Genomic DNA, 23,383 nt, shown 5'->3' on the forward strand with positions numbered 1-23,383 from the left:
GAATAAGTACCCCCGGTAGGACTGGATTCTCACCAGAAACAAATTCGGATATAGTCCCCTGTAGGTCAGGTTTATAGATCGAGTGTAGACCAAGTAGCACCCATGGGAGAGCTTCCGACCAAAGGCAATCATGGCATCGAAGGGCCATCTTGAGGGTGTGGTGCCATCTCTCCACCAACCCATTGCTTTGTAGGTGATAGAAGGTAGTGTGTATTTTTTTTTTAATACCGTAGATATTGCACAGGATGGTGAAAAGAGAGGGTTTGAACTGTCGACCCTGATCGGTGGTGATAGTGGTCGGGCACCCAAACGAGCTATCCACGAGCCAATGAAAGCCTTTTGGCTACCGTCTCGGAAGTGAGAGGGACAGCCTCGACCCAGCAAGACAGATGGTCGATAGTTGATAAGATATATCTATGACCCTCCGAAGGAAGAATAGGCCCGATCAGATCAATATATACGTGACGGAATCGTCCTGCAGAAATGTCGAACTTGCCCAGAGGTAGGGAGGTGTGGCAGCTGATCTTGTTGCGATGGCAAGTGAAGGGATGCAGCTGCGTGCTGAGGTTTGACAGTTCCATTTGATATTATTCCGTACAAAACATTCAGACATGAGACGTGTGTTGGCTCGAACGCCCAGGTGGGCTAGGTTATGCAGGGCATCGAAAACCTGTCGGTGCAGCCCGGATGGGAGCAAATGGCGTAGGGTGCCGGTCGAAGAATCATACTGTACCTCGTCGGAAATGCCAGGAAATTTGGCCTTTGTGAAAACAAGTGTTGTTTGTGGGTCTCGTAGGAGAGCGTATAGCCTGAGAATCTTCATCAGAAGCTTGGAGGGAGGCCAGATCGGAAAGATCAACGATGTGGGAAACAGCACAGATCTGCTAGAAGAAATCCGCAGTGATGTTATCTGCACCCTTGATGTAACAGACGTCCATTGTGAATTGAGAAACCACGTCAAAGTGGTGGTAAAGTCAAGGGGGTGGGTCCTCACGTGGGTTGCTGAACGCTTCTGCCAGTGGTTTGTGATTGGTGAGGACGAAAAACGAACGTCCCTCGATGTCTGGACAGAAATGTTTGATTGCCTTGTAAACAGCAAGGAGCTCTCTATCAAATGCAGAATATTTTCTCTGAGTCGTAGATAGTTTCTTGGAGAAGAAATGAAGGGGAGAAACCGTGTCGCTCTTGCGTTGTTGCAACACTGCCACTACCGCGATGTTGCTGGCGCCCATAGTGACGTATAACTTGGCCGAGGGGTCGGGGCGGGCGAGTGTCACAGTGTGAACTACAGAAGTCTTCAGAGCCTTGAAGGCCTCTAGCATCGGAGCAGTCCAAGAGACGGATTTGATACCGGAAGTTTGTTTGCCTGATAGCGCGCCCATCAGGGGTGGCTGAACAGTGGTGCCGGAAGGCAGATGGTGAGGATAGTAATTGATGGTGCTGAGGAAATAGCGTAGCTCTTTGTAAGTAACAAGAGATTTGGGAGGCTCTATTCCGTTAGCAGAGACAGTGTAACCTTGGAAGGAGACTGACGCCTTGCGCAACTTAAATTTGTCTTTGTTGACCTCGATACCGTTGGAGTTCAAGGTCTGGAGGACCGTAGACAGAAGATTTTCATGTTTCTCTGCTGAGCTGCTGAAAACGAGAATGTCATTCAGATAAGCAAAGCAAAACTTGAACTGTCGCAAGATAGAGTCAGTGAAACATTGCCACGTTTGCGCCACATTCTTTAGGCCGAACGGCATGAAGTGGTATCGGAATAAATTGAGCAGCGTGATAATAGTTGTCTTAGGAATATCTTCTGGCGCCACGGGAATCTGGTGGTAGGCGTGTTTACAGTCAATAACACTGAAAATTGTGGCACCTGATAATATTTGAGTGAAGTCAGTGACGTTTGGAACTGGGGGATTGTCCATGACGGTACGAGTGTTTAAGCATCTGTAATTGCCGCACATTTGAAAACATCCATTGTGTTTGGCACATTTGAAAACATCCGTTGTGTTTGGGGACGAGGTGGATTAGTGAATACCAGTTGCTATTTGAAGGTTGCAGAACACTTGCCGCCAAAAGTTCAATAATTTGCTGCTGGGCCGCGCGCAGCTGGATAGGGTTGAGGCGTTAGACTTTATGCCTAATATGAGAGCTGGCAGTGGTAACTATCTTGTGTGTCACTCCATCATTGACAGAAGAAACTGAGGAGGACTGCACATAAGATCGGTCAATGTCCCGGTGCCGAGTCTTCGATCAAGTTGGGCGCGATGAGGCGTAGTGGGGAAAGGTAGCACGAACGTCACGTGCCCCTTACAGGAGCACAGCGTGCGCTTGCGTGGAGGGTATGTGTGTGCGTGCAGCGCCGAGCGAAGGGGAACAGGTGCCGGCTGTCTGTTGTTAACCTGGCACTGTACCACCGACACGGGCGAGAGCAGCGCTGGCGTCGCACGTGGGGCCACAGTGGCTGCTGGGTCGTGTGGATGGTGAGTGAGGGAGGGGAAATGTCTGTCAATATGAGCAGCAGCTGTGTGGGTGGTGGGCGTGGTCACAATGTGTGCGCGACTGTTGTTAGCGGCACTGTTTGAAATGTACGGCACTGGATGAGGTGAGTGCGACTGGGGGGACAGGGGGGGGGGGGGGGCGGTGTTGGAACGTTACTTCGAGCAAAGTTTGTGGACTAACCTGGTGAGAGTTTGAACTAGGCTCAGCCGAGCAATCTTGTTTAGGTGGCGGTGTGTGGACTGCAGTTGCAGAAGCGAGGTACGAGCCACGACGAGTTTGCTGTAAGTGGGTGCGATGTGTTGTTTCAGCTTCATGTTGTCCAGGTGGAGTCGCATCGCTGAGTCATATTCTGACAGTAGGTCAGTAACGGAGGTTGCCCATGAAAATGGAGGACTCGCGTATGATATAGTATGTTGCGGTGGAAACAGAGCACGGTATGCGAGTGTTCGTAGGATGGTGGAGCACTGAACCCTGTACGATGTTCGGAGATAGTTTGTAATGAGACAGAAAATCGATATCGAGGATCGGTTCATCGATGTCGGCAATGTAGAATGCCCGTGGAACATTTAGAGAAGGAAACACTAAATTGTGCATGTAAATTAGACACAACTGGAACACCGTGTGTGCGGAATGGATCCGGCGCCATTTGTAGTAATGACAGCACTGCACATGGCTCGACAGCAAATGATGTAGCATGCCGGTGGGTGACTAAACACGTGTTCGAACAGAGATCACTTTAGTCTTCAAACACTCGATTTGAAGAGACACAATTCAAAATATTGTTCAGTTCACACTTCACTGTCGGATGGTCATAATCCGGTGGCACAAAGCCTGAGTCCATTGTTTGTTCTAAAAGCATAGTTATTGACCATTGAAAATTAATGAGGTTAGCACACAGTGTCGGTTAAGTACGCGAATTACTGTGCATAAATGATGAATACGCCATTGGTGAAGAAACGACGAAACTTGGTGAGCGGAGTTGTGCTTCCAAATCTTTGAACAAGGAATTGTTTGGCGTGGTCATTGCATAGTGCATATAACCTGTTGCATAAACGCCGGTGCGGAAGACACAAAACACAAACGAGCTGCAGGGGTCACCACTATGGGAACGGAATCGGTAATCGGGATATAAAAAATTTAATTTCCATATATGTCATTGCTCATATGTATTTACACTTGACACTGTGTCCATACAGAGTGAAGTATAACAAAGAACTGGCTAAAGTAAAGTTAAGATGGAGGTTTGACAGAACACTTAGAGTTCACAGATATTAAGTTTCGTGGTCGATACGAACCTTCGACACCACACTTGTAATACTGTGGTAGGTGTGAGCATCATGTCCAATGCGAGTTGCAGTAAAATTACTTAATTTCCCTGTCTCTCCAGAACAACATTCTCAGTTTACCCATTATTTGTAGTGTTGTATCATACTCATCACCACCTGTAGTCTTATTCCAGTTATGGAGATACAGTTATATCTTTTCTCCATGATTCCATTCCTCTTCATATATACAGGGTGTTACAAAAAGGTACGGCCAAACTTTCAGGAAACATTCCTCACACACAAAGAAAGAAAATATGTTATGTGGACATATGTCCGGAAATGCTTACTTTCCATCTTAAAGCTCATTTTATTACTTCTCTTCAAATCACATTAATCATGGAATGGAAACACACAGCAACAGAACGTACCAGCGTGACTTCAAACACTTTAATACTTTGTTACAGCAGATGTTCAAAATGTCCTCCGTTAGCGAGGATACATGCATCCACCCTCCATCACATGGAATCCCTGATGCGCTGATGCAGCCCTGGAGATTGACGTATTGTATCACAGCCGTCCACAGTACGAGCACGAAGAGTATCTACATTTGCTACCAGGGTTGTGTAGACAAGAGCTTTCAAATGATCCCATAAATGAGAGTCAAGAGGGATGAGGTCAGGAGAGTGTGGAGGTCATGGAATTGGTCCGCCTCTACCAATCCATTGGTCACCGAATCTGTTGGTGAGAAGCGTACGAACACTTAGACTGAAATGTGCAGGAGCTCCATCATGCATGAACCACATGTTGTGTCGTGCTTGTAAAGGCACGTTCTAGCAGCACAGGTAGAGTATCCCGTATGAAATCATGATAACGTGCTCCATTGACCATAGGTGGAAGAACATGGGGCCCAATCAAGACATCACCAACAATGCCTGCCCAGACGTTCACAGAAAATCTGTGTTGATGACGTGATTGCACAATTGCGTGCGGATTCTCGTCAGCCCACACATGTTGATGGTGAAAATTTACAATTTGATAATCAGAATCGAGGAAGTACAGTACATACTGACGAAACTAAAATGAGCTCTAACACGGAAATTAAGCATTTCCGGACACATGTCCACATAACATCTTTTCTTTATTTGTGTGTGAGGAACGTTTCCTGAAAGTTTGGCCGTACCGTTTTGTAACACCCTGTATAAGTGTGCCTGAGCCAGTTCATAACTTCTTTGTTCATAACTAGTGAGAATAATATGTGCTGAATTCTCATATTCTAGGAGAGAAAGGTTCAACCAGAGGGAGGTAAATGGCAGGCACAGCCTTTTCTAAGGAGCAGGTCACTGGAGAATTGGGTGATTATCAATTATCGTACACGTATCTCCACAGATGATCTATGGTAATTCCTCAGCATTTAGCATAAATCTTTTGTAGTAAAATTTAGAAGCTTTGTTTAGTTTGTGTGTTTATGATATGTCTTTTTCTCAAGGAGATTTGGTGAGCAAATGAAAGATGTGGGTAAAAAATTGGGTATGGCGATCACCACACCACAGGATGTTATTCCATTGGATAGAAGGTTTCAACCATACAAACTGAGTGGCCTACTGGAGAGTTTGAAAGACTCAGGAGCAGAACTTGCTGTTGTTGTTATTGATGATAGACGTGCAGACTATGGTAAGTCTGAAAATTGGACATTGTATCCTCTCTCTCTCTCTCTCTCTCTCTCTCTCTCTCTCTCTCTCTCTCTCTCTCTCTGTGTGTGTGTGTGTGTGTGTGTGTGTGGTGTGTGTCTGCGTGTGTAATAACAAGAGTGGGAGAGAATAATACTTAAAGAATGACAATAATTTTAATATTGTAAATAGTAATAAAAATGATACTACTCAGATTAAAAATGATTTTTTATTTTTTTAATTTGAATCTTGTATTTTTCCATGTGAGAGAATAGTACTGTTTTGACAATAATTTGTTAGTTTCATGTTCCATGAATCATTCTTCATGGCAAATCTTAATGATATGGAACAAGTCATTTTCCATTCACATCGCAAATTAAATTTTAAATTTGGTTATGTGCTAGACATTTATAAGCCTTTTTTAATATGTACAGGTGTGAGTGAGTGATTCCTATTGTAATAGCACTATTTATAAGGTAGTTAATGAATGCTTTAATACCACTAAAAGTTTAGCAGACTGTATTTTATTCGGTCCACAATATGCAATGGACAGGAGTTGTTATGGTTTTTCTTAATTTCTGTCAGCAAGTTAAACTGCATCAGTCTCTTATATACCAAATAAACATCATTAACATTATTTCAGAGCACTTAACTGTAATTAATAGAAGGTTGTAATTAGATAGAATACCTGATGTTGTGAATAAACATTCTGTCGTAAATTTAAGCAACATTTATAATTTTATTCTCATGATTCCATTACTACATTCCTGTTGAAATGTTAGTAGAAATATCTATTTTGTCATTAAACCAATAATTAATTACCAAAATCCTTAAATTTCAAATTACCTAAAAGATAGACTTTTGGACGATTTATCAGTCATCTGGTGTATTTAATGTGACTTGTGTACTTTATGCACCATGTCAATACTGAAAAACCAATTAGATCAGTTGTAAGTAACTTTTTCATTAACAATTCTTGAACATTCTGAAGTAAACACTATTTATTTTCAGTCATTCTGATACTATGAAATTATCATGCAGAACGTTAACCTGAAATTCCATTTTGTACTGTACCTCAATTAGTGTTAGGGATAAAATCAAATGTGAAATCAAGATATAATTAATGAATTTGTGATAGGTATTGTTATTGTAACTTCATAACCAACCTTCCACACAAAAGTCAAAAGAAAAATATTTAAAAATGTATTCAGAATGAATCATCATTTATTGTCTTTAAAACTGTACTAACAGTTTGTTGTAAAACACTGAATTTTCATTATACACAAGTTAAAAAAAGTTTTGCATCACCCTGGTTCCCAGAACTCCTGAAGACAGACATTGACTGTGGATATTTTATGACTGTTCAGAGATGTCACTAAACCAGCCCAAAGATGTAAACTACCATGCATGAACAGCACCTATTATACAGAGGGGTTCCGACAGCTGATCAGTTCCAGTCATTCCACCAGGAAGGAGGTACACAACTCGTGTTGTCTGTAGTTCAACCATGGCTGAACGGTCAATACCGTGGTTTGATCGTGCATTGTTACTTTGTGCCAGGAAGGACTCTCAACAAGGGAAGTGTCCATGCATCTCGGAATGAACCAAAGTAATGTTGTTTGGACATGGAGGAGATACAGAGAGACAGGAACTGTCAATAACATGCCTCATTCAGGCTGCCCATGAGCTACTACTGCAGTGGATGACTGCTACCTATGGATTATGGCTCAGAGGAACCCTGACAGCAACGTCACCATGTTGAATAATGCGTTTTGTGCAGCCACAGGACATTGTGTTAAGACTCAAACTGTGCACAATAGGCTGCTTGATGTGCATCTTCACTCCTGATGTACATGGCAAGGTCCATCTTTGCATTCACAACACCATGCAGTAGATTAGATTAGATTAGATTAATACTTGTTCCATAGATCATGAATACGACACTTCGCAATGATGTGGAACGTGTCAGGTTAATGAAAGATGTCTGTACAAGATATTACATTACACAAAATATTGCATGACACTAATGTTTAAGTTGTGTGTGCACATCGTTGTAAATGCTTTTGGAAAATACATTTGCTGTTAAAAGGATTCATGATTGTGTTGGAAAATGCCGTTTTAACATCCAAATTTTCATCACGTCTGAAAGTCAGGCAAATCTCACTCTCATACTACGATGAATCTCTCGTAATGAGAAGTATTTTAGCCAGTAACATTAGAGTACCCACCACCGTTTACACATTGCAAGAATAGACTGAGAAACTTTTTCGATTTGAAATGATAATTAAATTGATACTGATACCATTGCTGCAAACAGGCATTGTTATACATCATTGAGGACATGTTGACAGACAAATAGTCAACCAACATTTAAAAATAAATTAAAAGAATTTCTAGATGACAACTCCTTCTACTCATTGGCTGAATTTTTAGATATAATTAAGGGAGGGAAAAAACTAACTTAAGCATTAGTGTTGTGCAATATTTTGTGTAATGTAATATCTTGTACAGACATCTTTCATTAACCTGACATGTTCCACATCATTACGAAGTGTCGTATTCATGATCTATGGAACAAGTATTAATCTAATCTAATCTAATCTAATCTAATCTGTGTGCCCCGACTAGAACTCGAATCCGGGATCTCCTGCTTACATGGCAGATGCTATATCCATCTGAGCCACAGTTTTGACAGGCAGTTTTTCATTTGAACCCTCCCCATTGCTGTCTTAAGTGTCAAAGCTGAAATAGAAACATCAGTTGTTCATACTTCATAATGATAAATAGTCATATTCATGGTAAAAAAGAAACAACTGGATAAACCTTCTTAGGTTTTTTTTTTAAACAGGGATATGCCTGAATGCTTTTTATAGGTAAAACACTTGCTGTCAGATAAATCTGTCTGTAGATACTACTCGAAATTATGATTAGATGGAATGTAGAGAGGCGCAATTAAAAGACACTTACACATAAGCTTACGTTCACAGCTTTCAGTGGAAAAAGAGAGACACACACCTTTCATTCACACAAGCAAGCAAATACAACTCACATACACATGACTGCCAACTCCTGCAGTGTGGACCGGAATGCAGGTATCACATGGGTTAGAAGCAGCAGTCTCAAGGGGCGGGGAAGCTGGGAGCAGAAGGGATAGCAGTGTAAGGGTGGGGTAAAAGAGGAGCGCTCTCTTGTGGAGTGTGTGGTAGAAAGGCGACAAATATATCGTCAGGAAGTTGTGGACAAGGAGGTGGGGAAAATGGAGCAAAAAATGAGAGGATTTGGGAAAAATGGGCAGGTGCATTGGGACACGTTGGCAAACAAGGGGGTTGAGAAATGAGAATGGGGAGGAGGTGATAGGACATACGGGGGTGGGAATGGTGTTGTGGAGGTTGTGGCGATAATATTTTTCTGTAGGTTGATGCCAGGATAATTACAGGAGCAGAGAATGTGTTGTAAAGATAACTCCCATCCGTACAGTTCAGAAAAGCTTGTGGTGGAGGGGAGGCTCCATGTGACTGAGGTAGTGAAGCAACCATTGAAATCAAGCGTGTTATGTTCAGTTGCGTGTTGGGCCACATAGTGGTTTACTTTGTTCTTGTCCATATTTTGTTGGTGAACCATTCATCCTAGAGGACAGGTGTTTGCTACTCATTCCAATATAAAAAGCTGTGCAATGATTCCACCATAGCTGGTAAATGACGTGGCTACATTCGCAGGTGGCTTGCCCCCTGACAGGAAAGGATAAGCCTGTCATAGGACTGGAGTAGTAAGTGCTGGTCAGGTGTATTGGGCAGGTTTTGCACCTTGGTCTTCCATAGGCATATGATCCTTGTGGCAAGGGGTTGAGATTAGGAGTGGCATAGGGATGGACTAGGATGTTGTGGAATTTGAGTGTGTGATGGAACACCTCTTTAGGAGGGGCGAGAAGACCTCAGGTAGGATGTCCCTCATTTCAGGGCATTATGATAAGTAATCAAACCCCTGGCAAAGGGCGTGGTTCAGCTGTTCCAGTTGGATACCCAAGGGCCCTGGTGGTAGCATTGAGGGTGTTGGGAAATGGCACAGGTGATCTGTTTGCAGACTAGGTCTGGGGGATAGCACTTGTCTGTGAAGACCTTGGTGAGACTCTAAGCACACTGGGCAAGGGAGTACTTGTCACTGCAGAAGTGGTGTCCCCAAGTGACCTGGCTGAATCGGAGGGATTTTTTGGTGTCGAGGGATGGCCTTAATTTGTGTAAGACTTATTATTTTGTTTTCCCAGAAAAATGATAAGTGAAATTAATACACTCATGCTCATAAATTAAGGATAATTGCAGAATGTGGTGCCACACAATGTGGCACTACACAAAACTGGCGCTAATAGCATAGGCACATAGGGAACATACACAACACAGATCCATAAGTCCACGGTATTGGTGATAAGTTGATAAAACCGTCCCCAAACACATGTGCTACAAAACTCCACTGTTTCCTACGCATGTACCCTGGCATCAGTATGGGATGTTATCACCATGCATATGTACACAGGCCGCACAATGGGTTGGCATACTCTGGAGCAGGTGGTCGAGCAGCTACTGGGGTATAGCTTCCCATTCTTGCACCAGTGCCTGTCGGAACTCCTGAAGTGTCTTAAGGGTTCGAAGACATGCAGCAATACGTTGACCGAGGGCATCCGAGACGTGCTCGATACGATTTAGGTCTGTAGAACAGGCGAGCCACTCCATTCGCCTGATATCTTCTGTTTCAAGGTACTCCTCCACTATGGCAGCTCCATACAGTCATGCATTATAATCCATCAGGAGGAAGGTGGGACCCACTGCACCCCTGAAAAGGTGGATATTGTGGTGCAAAGTGACGTCCTGATACAACTGACCTGTAACAGTTCCTCTGTCAAAGAGAGGTCCCTTTCAAGGACATTAAAGGGTCGGTATCTGGTTCCCGGTTCACGCCATATGAAAACCCAGCGAGATCACTGTTCAGACTATACCTGGATTCATCCATGAACATAACCTGGGACCACTGTTCCAATGGCCGTGTACTGTGTTATTGACACCAGGCTTTATGGGCTCTCCTGTGAACCGGGAGTCAGTGGAATGCACCTTGCAGGTCTCTGAGTGAATAAACCGTGTCTGTTCAGTCGTCTCTAGACTTTGTGTCTGGAGACAACTGTTCCAGTGACTATGGTAAGGTCCCGAGCGAGGCTATCTGAAGTACCCCATGGCCGTCTGCAGGCACTGATGGTGAGATATTGATCTTCTTGTGATGTTTTACACTGTGGACATCCCGTACTGTAGTGCCCGGACACATTTCCCGTCTGCTGGAATCATTGCCATAATCTCGAAATGACACTTTGTGGCATACGGAGAGCACGTGCTATGACCTGCTGTGTTTGATCAGCCTCCAGTCACCCAAGTATTCTACCCCTCATAACGTCATCAATATGTGTTCTTTGAGCCATTTTCAACACACAGTCACCACTAGCACATCTGAAAACATCTGCACACTTACTTCGCTGCACCATACTCTGACGCGCACCAACGCACATCTGCGTATGTGGACTGCTGCCAGGATCACCGTGTGACGACCGCAAGTCAAATGCACCGCACGGTCGTACCCTGAGGTGATTTAAACACACAAACTGCCCACCAGAGCGTGGTTTCACCATGTACCAGCATGATCCTTAATTTATGAGCATGAGTGTAGTAGTGCAATGAACAGTCGTCAAGTTTCACTTAAACTTGGAAAAACTACTGCTGAAACCCCTCTTTTACTAAAAGACAATTTTTCACTAACGTGAGTTTTTGAGTGTTTCAAGTGATGGTCGAGAACACAATGGAGATGACTGAAGCCCAGGATATCCTTCAACGTCAAAAACGGATGAAAATATCGAAAAAGTAGGTAATCTGATTTGATCTGATCGTCTGCTGAGTACTGCATTGGTCCCTGAAACTGTAGGAATTGACAAATAACTTAAAATAAACAGTTTGACACAAGAAAAGTGCACGCATAACTGGTGCCAAAAATTATCATGATAGAACAAAAAGAAGCATGTGAAAATGTTTGTACTTGCACTTTGAATACCACTGAAAATGATCCTAATTTATTGAAAAGAGTGAGAACATGTGATGGATCTTGGTTTTTCACTTATGATCCAGAAACTAAGCACCGATTCGTGGGCTGAAATGGCTTAACTTCACCAATAGTGAAAAAAGCCCTTATGAGCAAATCACTGGGTTCCTGAAGATCAGATTATTAATCAACATTACTACCATGAGCTTCTTGCTCAAATGCATGAGAAAATAAGGAAGAAACATCCCCAATTGTGGAAGAACAAGCTTTAGTTTCTGCATCAAAAAAGGCACTGGATTGTACTACATTGTCTGTTAAGCGGTTTGTAGCAAAGTACAGCATCCCAGTGTTAGACAACCCATCTTATTCACCTTATCTAGCACCGTGTCACATTCATCTATTGCCTAATGTCAAATCTGCATTAAAAGGAACAAAATTTCAGCCCGTTGTAGCAGTGAAAGAAAAAGTGGCATGCGTCGTCAAGGAACTCACAGAGAAAGACTTGCAGCACTATTTTTGTAGGTGAAAAATTCGCATGGACCATTGTAGGGATAGAGGAGGGCAGTATATTGAGGATGGCAGTAATTAATTACATATAGTTATATGTATATAGAATATCTTTGGCTTCCCTCTGACAACCATGCCTCCATCCTTGCTACCTTCCCTGTTTTCCTTTCCCTGTTGCTTCATAACCTGGGTTGTGAGTAACTAAATCCACTTTCCCTTCTTCCCTTTCTTTCCCCTCTCTCCTCCCTGATGAAGGAACATTTATTCCGAAAGCTAGGAACTTAAATTTTCGGTTGTTTTTTGTGTTTCTATCGGCTGTACTGAGCTGAGGTAAGTACTGGCCAGCCCCTCTATCTCTTTGTTAGTAATTGTTTCACATCTTTATATGAGATTTTCCATTAATTAGTTAATTACATATATACATTGTTTAATATGTTTTATAGCAATAGTCTCATTTTTTTATAGCCATGTCCTGTAGTCTTAAAAAGAAGTTAAAACATGAATGATAAACAGTAGAGACACGAAGTTAGGCTGAATAACTTACACGGAGGTTGTAACATGCCCGGGGGGACAAATTGTGGGGGTCCCTTAATCTGGCTCTCGCTTCGGCAGTGCGCCCTATCCACACCACATACCTGACACTCCTGCAGTGGTCGTATTGTTCTGCTCCACACTGCTCTTGGCTTGCCTGAATTTATGTATCTAAATATGCAAGCAGGTTAAGGGGAGCCACTCAACATTAAACACAACACTGTCCTACATCTGGTATGAACCGCTATATTCTGAGACAATAAGAAAATCACAGGTTGCACTGCTCACTTTCTCATAAGTGTTGATGCCAATTCACATTCTTGATGATTATCTGTCCACAATTATCATGTGGGTGAGCATGCGCCTAACCGACATGATGCAGGTGATTGTTGATGTTGCAGAATCCGAATATTCGAAGAAAAGTTCATAGCGGAATCTGAATATTCGAAGAAAAGTTTATAACACTCATCATGCACACGCAGGTATGTGGTACCAGACCTTGTTGACACTTGTAATAATTTAACTCTGTTCATAAAGTTAAATCACAGTTCATAGTTCTCACTTGTACGGGCGTGCGTGTAACCTCCACGGCGCGGCTGATTGTTGATGATGCAGAACCATGGTGACCGAATGCATGTTCTAACGCTTGCTACTAGATACTGGTACTTGAATGCTTTCTTTTGTGGTAAACCATATTGCTGACTGACATTAGGTCATTCTCGGAGGTGGAGCACGAAGCGGATGATTGATGTTGTACGATACAACACACAACGGGCAGATACTCAAGTACATTATCGGCGGTACTGCTCATATTTAATTACTTCTTTATGCACTTTTCTCTGAATCCACTTCCACATCTCATTACTTCACTGTAACAGCACTTGTAGCAACACTTGAACTTCCATAATAATGCCTTTCACATGTAGAGCTACCCATAGCACAACATTACAGCTCTGTGCCCATGCTCAGCTCTGCAAAATGCAGCTGTTCGCAAAGATACTCTCCAACCAAGCCAGTAATATGGCGATAAGCTTACATTCACACAAGGAAAAGTTTTCGAATTGTCGAAGAGAATATAGAAAATTTAGAGAATTTTCTCCCACAAGTGGTTAATGAGATGGCGCAGGGGGAGGGGTTATACTGCCTCATCCCCCTGGTATAGACCCATTGCCACATTGTGGACTAGACATGAGTTACTCACGATCATAGTAACATAAAGAACAGTAAGTAAACAGTTGTCAAAATAGAGGAAAATGTACATAATAAAAGAACCCTATCTACAATGCAACCTGCATCACAAAACACAGTTACAATACAATGGATAAACGAAGGGTTAATATAATAAGATGCAAGAGTCTTAAGTCTCTGAAATAGAAAGGTTCACAAATAGAAATACGAGAGGTTATATATGATATACAGGTTCCTGAAAGAAAGAGATTAAAAAACACATTTGTTCGCTGCTACTCCAGATGGACAATATCACTGATGACACTATTAGGCATAAAAACTAGAGAACCTCCATCAGCACTAGGTCATCAAATCCAGAAAAAAAATTATTTCACTACTCACAACAGTGCATCACAAGAGGAACATTCTTTGCACTGAAAGGGGGTGGGGAGTGGTTGTAGCGTCGGATCTGCAACGACATGTAGATGTGCAGTATAGTTGGCTGCTCGCCACTCTCGCCTCGTGGTAATCCGTCCATTGGTGTGCATAAAATAGGCTAATGACGCTCTCAGTGTCATCTTAGCAATGCTTATTCATCCTACTCATAGCCTATTACTACTACAGTAGACATTACAATGTTCTATCTGACATAATTAACACATTGGCTACTCAGTAACTGGTGAATAATACAAAAATAGCGGTACACAATCATTAAGCAGGTGTAATAAGGATTTTTTTAAAATTAAAAACGTTTTGGATAGCACAACCTATATACACTAGGAATCACCCAAACCTTATCACTGTATGGGAAGGAAGAAACATAATACATATAGTCTACACTGAACAGATAGAAAGTGAAGAAAAATTATAATACTGCACAAGGCAGTAACACATCCTAGTTACGTCTCACTCAATTAGTGTGTCCTCATAAAACCTCATAATAATCAGAAATGAATGTTTGTACATAAGGACAACAGCAGCCGACATATATATGGATTCAGACATGTCACATGCAGTATATTAGTCAGTCGTCAATCTTGCTCACTGTGGTATAGTTTAAAGTTTTCCACATGATGTTTGCCCTCGAGGCATGAGATAGGCTGTTGATTACACCCTTAAATCTGTTATATATTCTTTCCACTTGCTATGTTTCCAGTTTCGCGCCTGATCATCTGATGTATTGTGGCCTGAGCTCTGATATCTGTAGCCACCACGATGTCCTCTGTGCCCACCATGGCCACAGAAACCACCGCAATATCCCCTGCCATTATTATTATTCCTATGTCATCCATTATGTCTACTGTTATGGTTTGAATGGGTATTTGTATCGGATTCACTGTTCCCTGATACTCTTGTATCATCTTCTCCTCTTGTTCCTCATGACTCTTATTACATCGTGTCTGTTGTCCTAAAGCTGACTTTGTTGCCTCTTTGTCATCTCTAGGAATTGCTAGCAACTTACCCTGAACTCCAGTCGGTAGTTTACTTATGATCGGGGACACTGTTGCTTCTGTTGTCATTGGTTCATATAAATACAAGTTCTTCTCATAATAATCTTGAAAAAATTTCTTTAAGTTCTGGTCACACCCTCTCTCAAACCTTCTACCTTAGCATAGACTGTTACATACTTCATTATGCTTCCATTGCGACCAGTATTGTTGCAAAAATTCCCTTTAAAATTCAGCAAAGGTTGTACACTTACGTCCTACCCTCATACCCCAGGTGACAGCTTCACCTTCCAATCTTGCTGCAACAAAGCTTACCTTCCTCTGCTCATCCCATAATTCAGGTAACATGCCCTTAAATTGATCTAGGAAATCTCTGGGATGCCATCTTCCATTCGGTTCGAAGTTCTTAAAATTCCCTATACAAAGAAAGACATCATTTTGTATACCAATTAAACTACCTCCTGCAATGCTTCCATTACGTAATAGTTATTTCACTTGGTTCTCCACCTGCTGACTGACCTGTTCCTTAGTCTTGCCTAGCTCACTGTACACCTGTTCCACTCACCGTGCGTAAGCATCCGGGTTTAGTGCAACAGCAGATACCCTGTGTTTACAGTGTTTCAATTCCTCATCCAGTTGTTTGAAATGCTTGTCTTAAACCTCAACCTTTTTAGTAAGTTCTTCCTTCACTTCTTTGACGTTTGATTCTACCCTTCCGAAATGTTTAGTACTTACTGCAATGTTCTCCTCAAACTGAACGGTAAGTTCAACTATCCTTTGATTAGTTGACTCAGCCAGCTTCTTTAGAGACTCATCAGTCTCGTCGATCTTCTCACTCAGTCATTCATTTATCTGCTCTACCGATTGCTTAATATCTTCCTTTAATTGTTTCTTATCTTGCAATAATATTCTCTAGTTGTGTACTGATTGCCTAATATCTTCTTTCTGGCACTTAATACCTTCCTTTAATTGTTTGTTATCATGCAATAATATTTTGTTATCATGCAATAATGTTTTTAGCATGCCAACAATGGACAGATCAGACATAAGTTTACACACATCATGTTTGAGCGTCTCCATGATTGGTGACAACACTGCATTCAGACTTCCCATCTCTGTTGATAAGCTACTGTCCCCTGTACCTAAACTATTTATTGTCCATGTTTCACTTCCATTCATGGCTACACTCCATACAAATACTTTCAGAAACCACTTCCTGACACTTAAATCTATACTCGATGTTAACAAATTTCTCTTCTTCAGAAACACTTTCCTTGCAATTCCCAGTCTACATTTTATATCCTCTCTACTCTGACCATCATCACTTATTTTGCTCCCCAAATAGAAAAACTCCTTCACTACGTTAAGTGTCTCATTTCCTAATCTAATTTCCTCAGCATGACCCGAATTCATTCGACTATATTCCATTATCCTTGTTTTGCTTCTGTTGATGTTCATCTTATATCATCCTTTCAAGACACTGTCCATTCCGTTCATCTGCTCTTCCAAGTCCTTTGCCGTCTCTGACAGAATTACAATGTCATCGGCGAACCTCAAAGTTTTTACTTCGTCTCCATGAATTTTAATACCTACTCCAAATTTTTCTTTTGTTTCCTTTACTGCTTGCTCAATATACAGATTGAATAACATCGGGGAGAGGCTACAACCCTGTCTCACTCCTTTCCCAACCACTGCTTCCCTTTCATGCCACTCGATTCTTACAATTGCCATCTGGTTTCTGTACATATTATAAATAGCCTTTCACTCCCTGTATTTTACCCCTGATACCTTTCGAATTTGAAAGACTATTCCAGTCAACATTGTCATAAGCTTTCTCTAAGTCTACAAATGCTAGAAACATAGGTTTGCCTTTCCTTAATCTATTTTCTAAGATAAGCCATAGCGTCAGTATTGCCTCATGTGTTCCAACATTTCTTGGGAATCCAAACTGATCTTCTCCAAGGTCAGCTTCCACCAGTTTATCCATTTGTCTGATAAGAATTCCTGTTAGTATTGTGCAGCCGTGACTTATTAAACTGATAGTTTGGTAATTTTCACATCTGTCAACACCTGCTTTCTTTGGGAATGGAATTATTATATTCTTCTTGAAGTCTGAGGGTATTTCGCTTGTCTCATACATCGTGCTCACCAGATGATAGAGTTTTGTCAGGACTGGCTGTCAGTAGTTCTAATGGAATGTTGTCTTCTGCCGGGGCCTTGTTTCGACTCAGGTCTTTCAGTGCTCTGTCAAACTCGTCACACAGTATCTATCTTATCCCTAGTGATATACGCCTCTACATCCTTACATTTATCCTCTAGCCATCCCTGCTTAGCCATTTTGCACTTCCTGTCGATCTCATTTTTGAGACGTTTGTATTTCTTTTTGCCTGCTTCATTTACTGAATTTTTTGTATTTTCTTGTTTCATCAATTAAATTCAATATTTATTCTGTTACCCAAGGATTTCTACTAGCCCTCGTCTTTTTACATACTTGATCCTCTGTTGCCTTCACTACTTCATCCCTCAGAGCTAACCATTCTTCTTGTACTGTATTTCTTTCCCCCATTTGTGACAATTGTTCCCTTATGCTCTCCCTGAAACTCTGTACAACCTCTGGTTTAATCAGTTTGTCCAGATGCCATCTCCTTAAATTCCCACCTTTTTGCAGTTTCTTGAGTTTTAATCTACAGCTCATAATCAATAGATTGTGGTCAGAGTTCACATCTGCCCCTGGAAATGTCCTACAATTTAAAACCTGGTTCCTAAATCTCTGTCTTACCATTATATAATCAATCTGATACCTTCTAGTATTTCCAGGATTCTTCCATGTGTTCAACCCTCTTTTATGATTCTTGAACCAAGTGTTAACTACGATTAAGTTATGCGCTGTGCAAAGTTCTACCAGACGGCTTCCTCTTTCATTTCTTAGCCCCAATCCATATTCACCTACTATGTTTCCTTCTCTCCATTTTCCTACTCTCGAATTCCAGTCACCCATGACTATTAAATTTTCGTCTCCCTTCACTACCTGAATAATTTCTTTTATTTCATCATACATTTCATCAATTTCTTCATCATCTGCAGAGATAGTTGGCATATAAACTTGTACTATTGTAGTAGGTGTGGGCTTCGTGTCTATCTTGGCCACAATAATGCGTTCACTATGCTGTTTGTAGTAGCTTACCCGCACTCCTATTTTTTTAAAATTCATTATTAAACCTACTCCTGCATTACCCTTATTTGATTTTGTATTTATAACCCTATATTCACCTGACCAAAAGTCTTGTTCCTCCTGTCACCGAACTTCACTAATTTCCACTATATCTAACTTTAACTTATCCATTTCCCTTTTTAAGTTTTCTAACCTACCTGCCCGATTAAGGGATCTGCCATTCCACGCTCCGATCTGCAAAACGCCAGTTTTCTTTCTCCTGATAACAACTTCCTCTTGAGTAGTCCCCGCCCAGAGATACGAATGGGTGCCTATTTTACCTCCGGAATATTTTACCCAAGAGGACGCCATCATCATTTAACCATACAGTAAAGCTGCATGCCCTCAGGAAAAATTGCAGCTGTAGTTTCCCCTTGATTTCAGCCATTCGCAGTACCATCACAGCATGGCCGTTTTGGTTAGTGTTACAAGGCCAGATCAGCCCCTGCAACTACTGAAAAGGCTGCTGCCCCTCTTCAGGAACCACACGTTTGTCTGGCCTTTCAACAGATACCCCTTCGTTGTGGTTGCACCTACGGTATGGCCATCTGTATCGCTGAGGCATGCAAGCCTCCCAACCAATGGCAAGGTCCATGGTTCATGGACAACAAAACGAATGTAAGGAGGCAGATGGCAAAACAATATGGGAATTAAAATTATCACAGCTTGCTTTGTCACATCACTCCACCATTGGATTGACAAGACAGATATTGGTAATAGCTAAGTGGGCACTTCAGTGACCACAAGAGACACCAGAAATTGGGTTTAAAATCTACACTCAAAAAAATATGGCATAAGAAGTCTTATCAAAACTGCAGGAAATATGTTTTTCAAATTTATACTTATCTTAACTTGCCATACAAAAATCCCCATACAAAATATTTACATACTGATCACAAAAGTGCAAATAATGCATATAATATCTTTTCTTCTGTATTCATGTCACAATTTTAAATGTGTTTCCCTAAGAAGTTAGTAAGGTCCAAGTCTTCAGAACAAAAGTCACACAAACCTTGGATAACTACAGGCATAAGGATTTCCAGTGTAACCATGAAAAGACTGAGCCAAGAAATTAAAACTTGCTCTGATCCACAGTTCGTAGAATATGTAAAAACATACAGAAATATATAATGAAAGGCAAAGTTGCTGTATAATGACAACTTAATCAGTAACTCAGACAATAAACCACAAACTATATGGGGACACTGAGAGGAATGAAACTACTATCATATTTACTCGAATATAAGCCGCACTCGAATCCTAGCCGCACCTGAAAAATGAGACTTGAAACCGAGGAAAAAAATTTTCCCATATCCAAGCCGCACCTGAAATTTGAGACTCGAAATTGAAGGGGAGAGAAAAGTTTTAGGCCGCACCTCGAAATCAAAACAAAATTTGTCCACTCTAATATGAGACACAATTTAGGTTGAATGAATGAAGATACAGCTATAGTGGTTTGGTTCGAGTCGTAAGCTTAGCAGTTACTCTTTACCAGGTAGCCATTGCTATGCATCAAGCGCTCCATCGTATTTATATGGGTGCCTTTCCTTTTTCATGTGCCTCATCTGGTGTGAATTGATTGGCTTTGTTATAGGTGTTTACGTCACTCTAAGCTGTCATGCATTGTGTTGTGGTTGGCAGGAGAGCCAACCGTGTTTTTCTAAAGGAGGCCGAAATGCACGCGTCTCACCTCACGCAGGCTGGCGTGAGGTCTGGAACTTGACAAGGGAATTAGAATTGGGAAAAACGGACGTAGCTGGTGGAATACTTAACTTTAATCCATTAATGGAGAACGTCACTCTTTATGGTACATGATTCACAATATCAATAGTACAGATACTGGCGCCTTGCTAGGTCGTAGCAAATAACTTAGCTGAAGGCCATGCTAACTATCGTCTCAGCAAATGAGAGCGTAGAAGTCGGCTGTACAAGTGGGGCGAGTGCTAGGAAGTCTCTCTAGACCTGCCCGTGTGGCGGCGTCGGTCTGCAATCACTGATAGTGGCGACACGCGGGTCCGACGTATACTACCGGACCGCGGCCGATTTAAAGGCTACCACCTAGCAAGTGTGGCGTCTGGCAGTGGCACCACATTCCTCCCCCGCAAATCGGCGTACGGTTATGTAAATAAGGCTTCTACCCGCCGTGGGGAGGACCGCATGTTGACGTATGCGACGAGGTGGGGAGCCTAACAACAGGTGAGGCTGTGCCACACGCACCCTGCCATTCGGGCTGCGGGGAGCGAGGAAACGCCTGTAAACCTACTCCAGGGTGCACGCCAACATGCGTTGTATGCGCCTGTAGAGAGACAGGAGGGGCCGAAGGGTTGACCTCCATCGGGCCGGGGCACCCGACGGGCGAAGACGACATATGGTCCGGAGCGGGCAAGAGTTCCATGTTGGAGGACAACTGGTCACGGGAAGCGATCGGCGGCGCGTGACCCAGGGAGGCGCCCGGCGGCTGCAACGACGCGTCCACTGTGGGCGTCGCCGGCGGGAGAACAGGCGGCGGCGGCGGCAGTGGCGGCGGTGGCGGCAGCGCGTCGCCATAGGGCAAAATGGAAGGCAGCGTCGGTAACACCTGGGGCTGAGGCGAGCCAGTAGATGGGTCCCCGGGGCACTGACCGGACGGCACCATCGCTGAAAGCAGACGGCGAGCGGCAGATCCCGTGTGACGACAGAGGCGCAGCTGGTTGAGATGCCGGCGCACCTCACCAGAGGCCCCCAAAACCAGATACAAAGCGCTGACGAGGCAGCGAAGAATGCGCCCTTCGAAACCAACGCCGTGAACCTTGATAGTGGCGATAGTTGACAACGTAGCCTGGAGCAAAAGCAGGTGTCTGCCGCTGCACAGGAACCTGATGCGGCGGATGTAGCAAAGACAGCAAGGTTCCATGATGACGACCGTGGAGCAAGTCAGCCGGCGAGCGACCATCTCGGGGCTGAGAGCGATACGAGGACAAAAAGAGCAATAATGCGTCCTCCCGAGAATGCGACTCTTTCAACTTCAATATCTCTGACTTGAAAGTCCTGACCAATCGTTCAGTGGCACTGTTTGACTGTGGCGAAAACGGCGCGGACGTCAGATGTTGAATACCATTGGCCTTGCAGAATGACTGAAATTCAGCGGACATGAATTGTGTGCCATTGTCGGAAACAATAGTCTGACAACAAAAGGAAAATTACTGAATGAATTTACCACAACCAACCACCGAGCATTCCAGAATGGACCAGCAAAATCGATGTGTAAACATTGCCAAGGGGAAGTGGCTTTTGGCCATGCAAAGAATTTCGACGGTCATGCTGATTGTTGTTCAGCACACACCATGCAAGAAGAGCACATATTCGTAATCGCGGCATCGATTCCGAACCAAGTACAGAGCTGACGATCAAGTTGTTTCGTTCTCACTATACCCCAATGTCCTTGGTGGAGAAGCTGTAAGACAGAGGACTGTAACGAAGGTGGTACCACGACCCTGGACTGATTATTATCAGAACACAACAGCAAAACACCACGTCATACAAAAAGTCTCTGCTTGTAAGCAAAAAATCGGTGAACCAACGGGTCCCCGATACGTGACTTTGGTAAGGGCCATTGCGTAGCAACAAAACGCAGAACGGGAGCAAGGACAGGGTCGGCATCTGTGGCTGTAGCTACACGACGAAAATCAATCGGAAACGATTCGACCATGTCATCGGTTTCTGCATCAATGAACATACAAGCAAGTTCGGAGGAATAGAATGCCCTATCCTCAGCAACAGGCAAGCGGGACAACGCATCGGCGTTTTCGTGCTTAGCAGTGGACCAATACAAGATATCGTAGCGATACTGTGAGAAGAAAATAGATCAGCGAATGAATTTCTGCGCTGTATGTGGAGGTACAGGCTTGGTTGGATGAAAAAGCGATGTCAAAGGCTTGTGGTCTGTGATTATGGTAAAGTGACAACCATACAAGAAATCATGAAACTTTGTAACACCAGACACGAGAGCCAATGCTTCTTTCTCGATCTGTGAATAATTTCTTTGCGCAGACGAAAGCAATTTGAACGCAAAGGCAACAGGGCGATCGTGCGATCCATCTTAGTGAGCAAGCACAGCACCGATCCCGAAATCAGATGCATCCACCATCAACAAAAGGGGCTTCCGGGGATCGAATGGCATAAGGCAAGTATTGGAAAGCAACGCCAATTTCAACTGGCGAAAGGCGCGTTCGCATTCCGTCGTCCAGTCGAACAGAACACCCTTACGGCGTAAGCGATGAAGCGGAGCTGAAATGGAAGAGGCATGCGGCACATATTTATGATAATAGTTGATTTTTCCCAGCTCACTGTAGCTGCTTCAAATTCTGCGGCGAAGGCAGGTCTTGTATGGCACGGAGGTGCGTTGGACTGGGATGTATGCCTTGGGCATTGAGTACATGTCCCAAGTATGGGAAGTCCCGAGCAAAAAACACACATTTGTCCTTCCGCAAGCGAAGACCATTTTGTCGCAAGACCTGAAATAATATTCGGAGATTGGCCAAATGTTCTTCTTCCGTCTTTCCGGAGATCACAATATCGTCCAGACAATTTGCTGCAGTAGGGACCGACACACAAAGAGTTTGTAGATATTGCTGAAACAATGTAGGGGCGGATGCACACCCGAATGGCAGTCGTTTGAATCGATACAAACCAAGATGCGTGTTAACCACCAAAACGTGCTGGGATTCTTCATCCACCGGTATATCTACGAGGTCCAACTTCGAAAAATATTTACCCGGGCACAGTTTGTCAAAAAGATCTTCCGGGCGGGGTAAAGGAAATGTTGCAATCACTAGCTGTGGATTCACTGTTGCCTTGAAGTCCATACAAAGTCTTAACTTTCCGGAAGATTTTGGCAAAATTACGTAGGGTGATGCCCAGAGAGAAGCCTGCACACGTTCAATCACACCTTGTGATTCTAAATCGTGTAATGTTTTTGCGACCTCATCACGCAATGGGTGGGGAACACTGCACGCTCTGAAAAATTTCGGTTGCGCATTTGCTTTC

General features: G+C 43.0%; 1 protein-coding gene across 2 annotated transcripts in view; it reads left to right on the forward strand.

The window, feature by feature from the left end:
* Positions 1-23,383, forward strand: part of LOC126285010 (protein argonaute-2-like) — a 363,943-nt gene that overhangs the window by 246,584 nt on the left and 93,976 nt on the right. For both annotated transcript variants that reach the window (XM_049984318.1, XM_049984319.1), the window contains exons 14-15: positions 5,036-5,154; positions 5,245-5,429. In XM_049984318.1, coding sequence (XP_049840275.1) covers positions 5,036-5,154; positions 5,245-5,429 — 304 coding nt within the window. The remainder of the gene's footprint in view (positions 1-5,035; positions 5,155-5,244; positions 5,430-23,383) is intronic.

Source organism: Schistocerca gregaria, chromosome 8 (genome assembly GCF_023897955.1).
Source record: "Schistocerca gregaria isolate iqSchGreg1 chromosome 8, iqSchGreg1.2, whole genome shotgun sequence".
NCBI classification, from domain to species: Eukaryota; Metazoa; Arthropoda; class Insecta; order Orthoptera; family Acrididae; genus Schistocerca; species Schistocerca gregaria.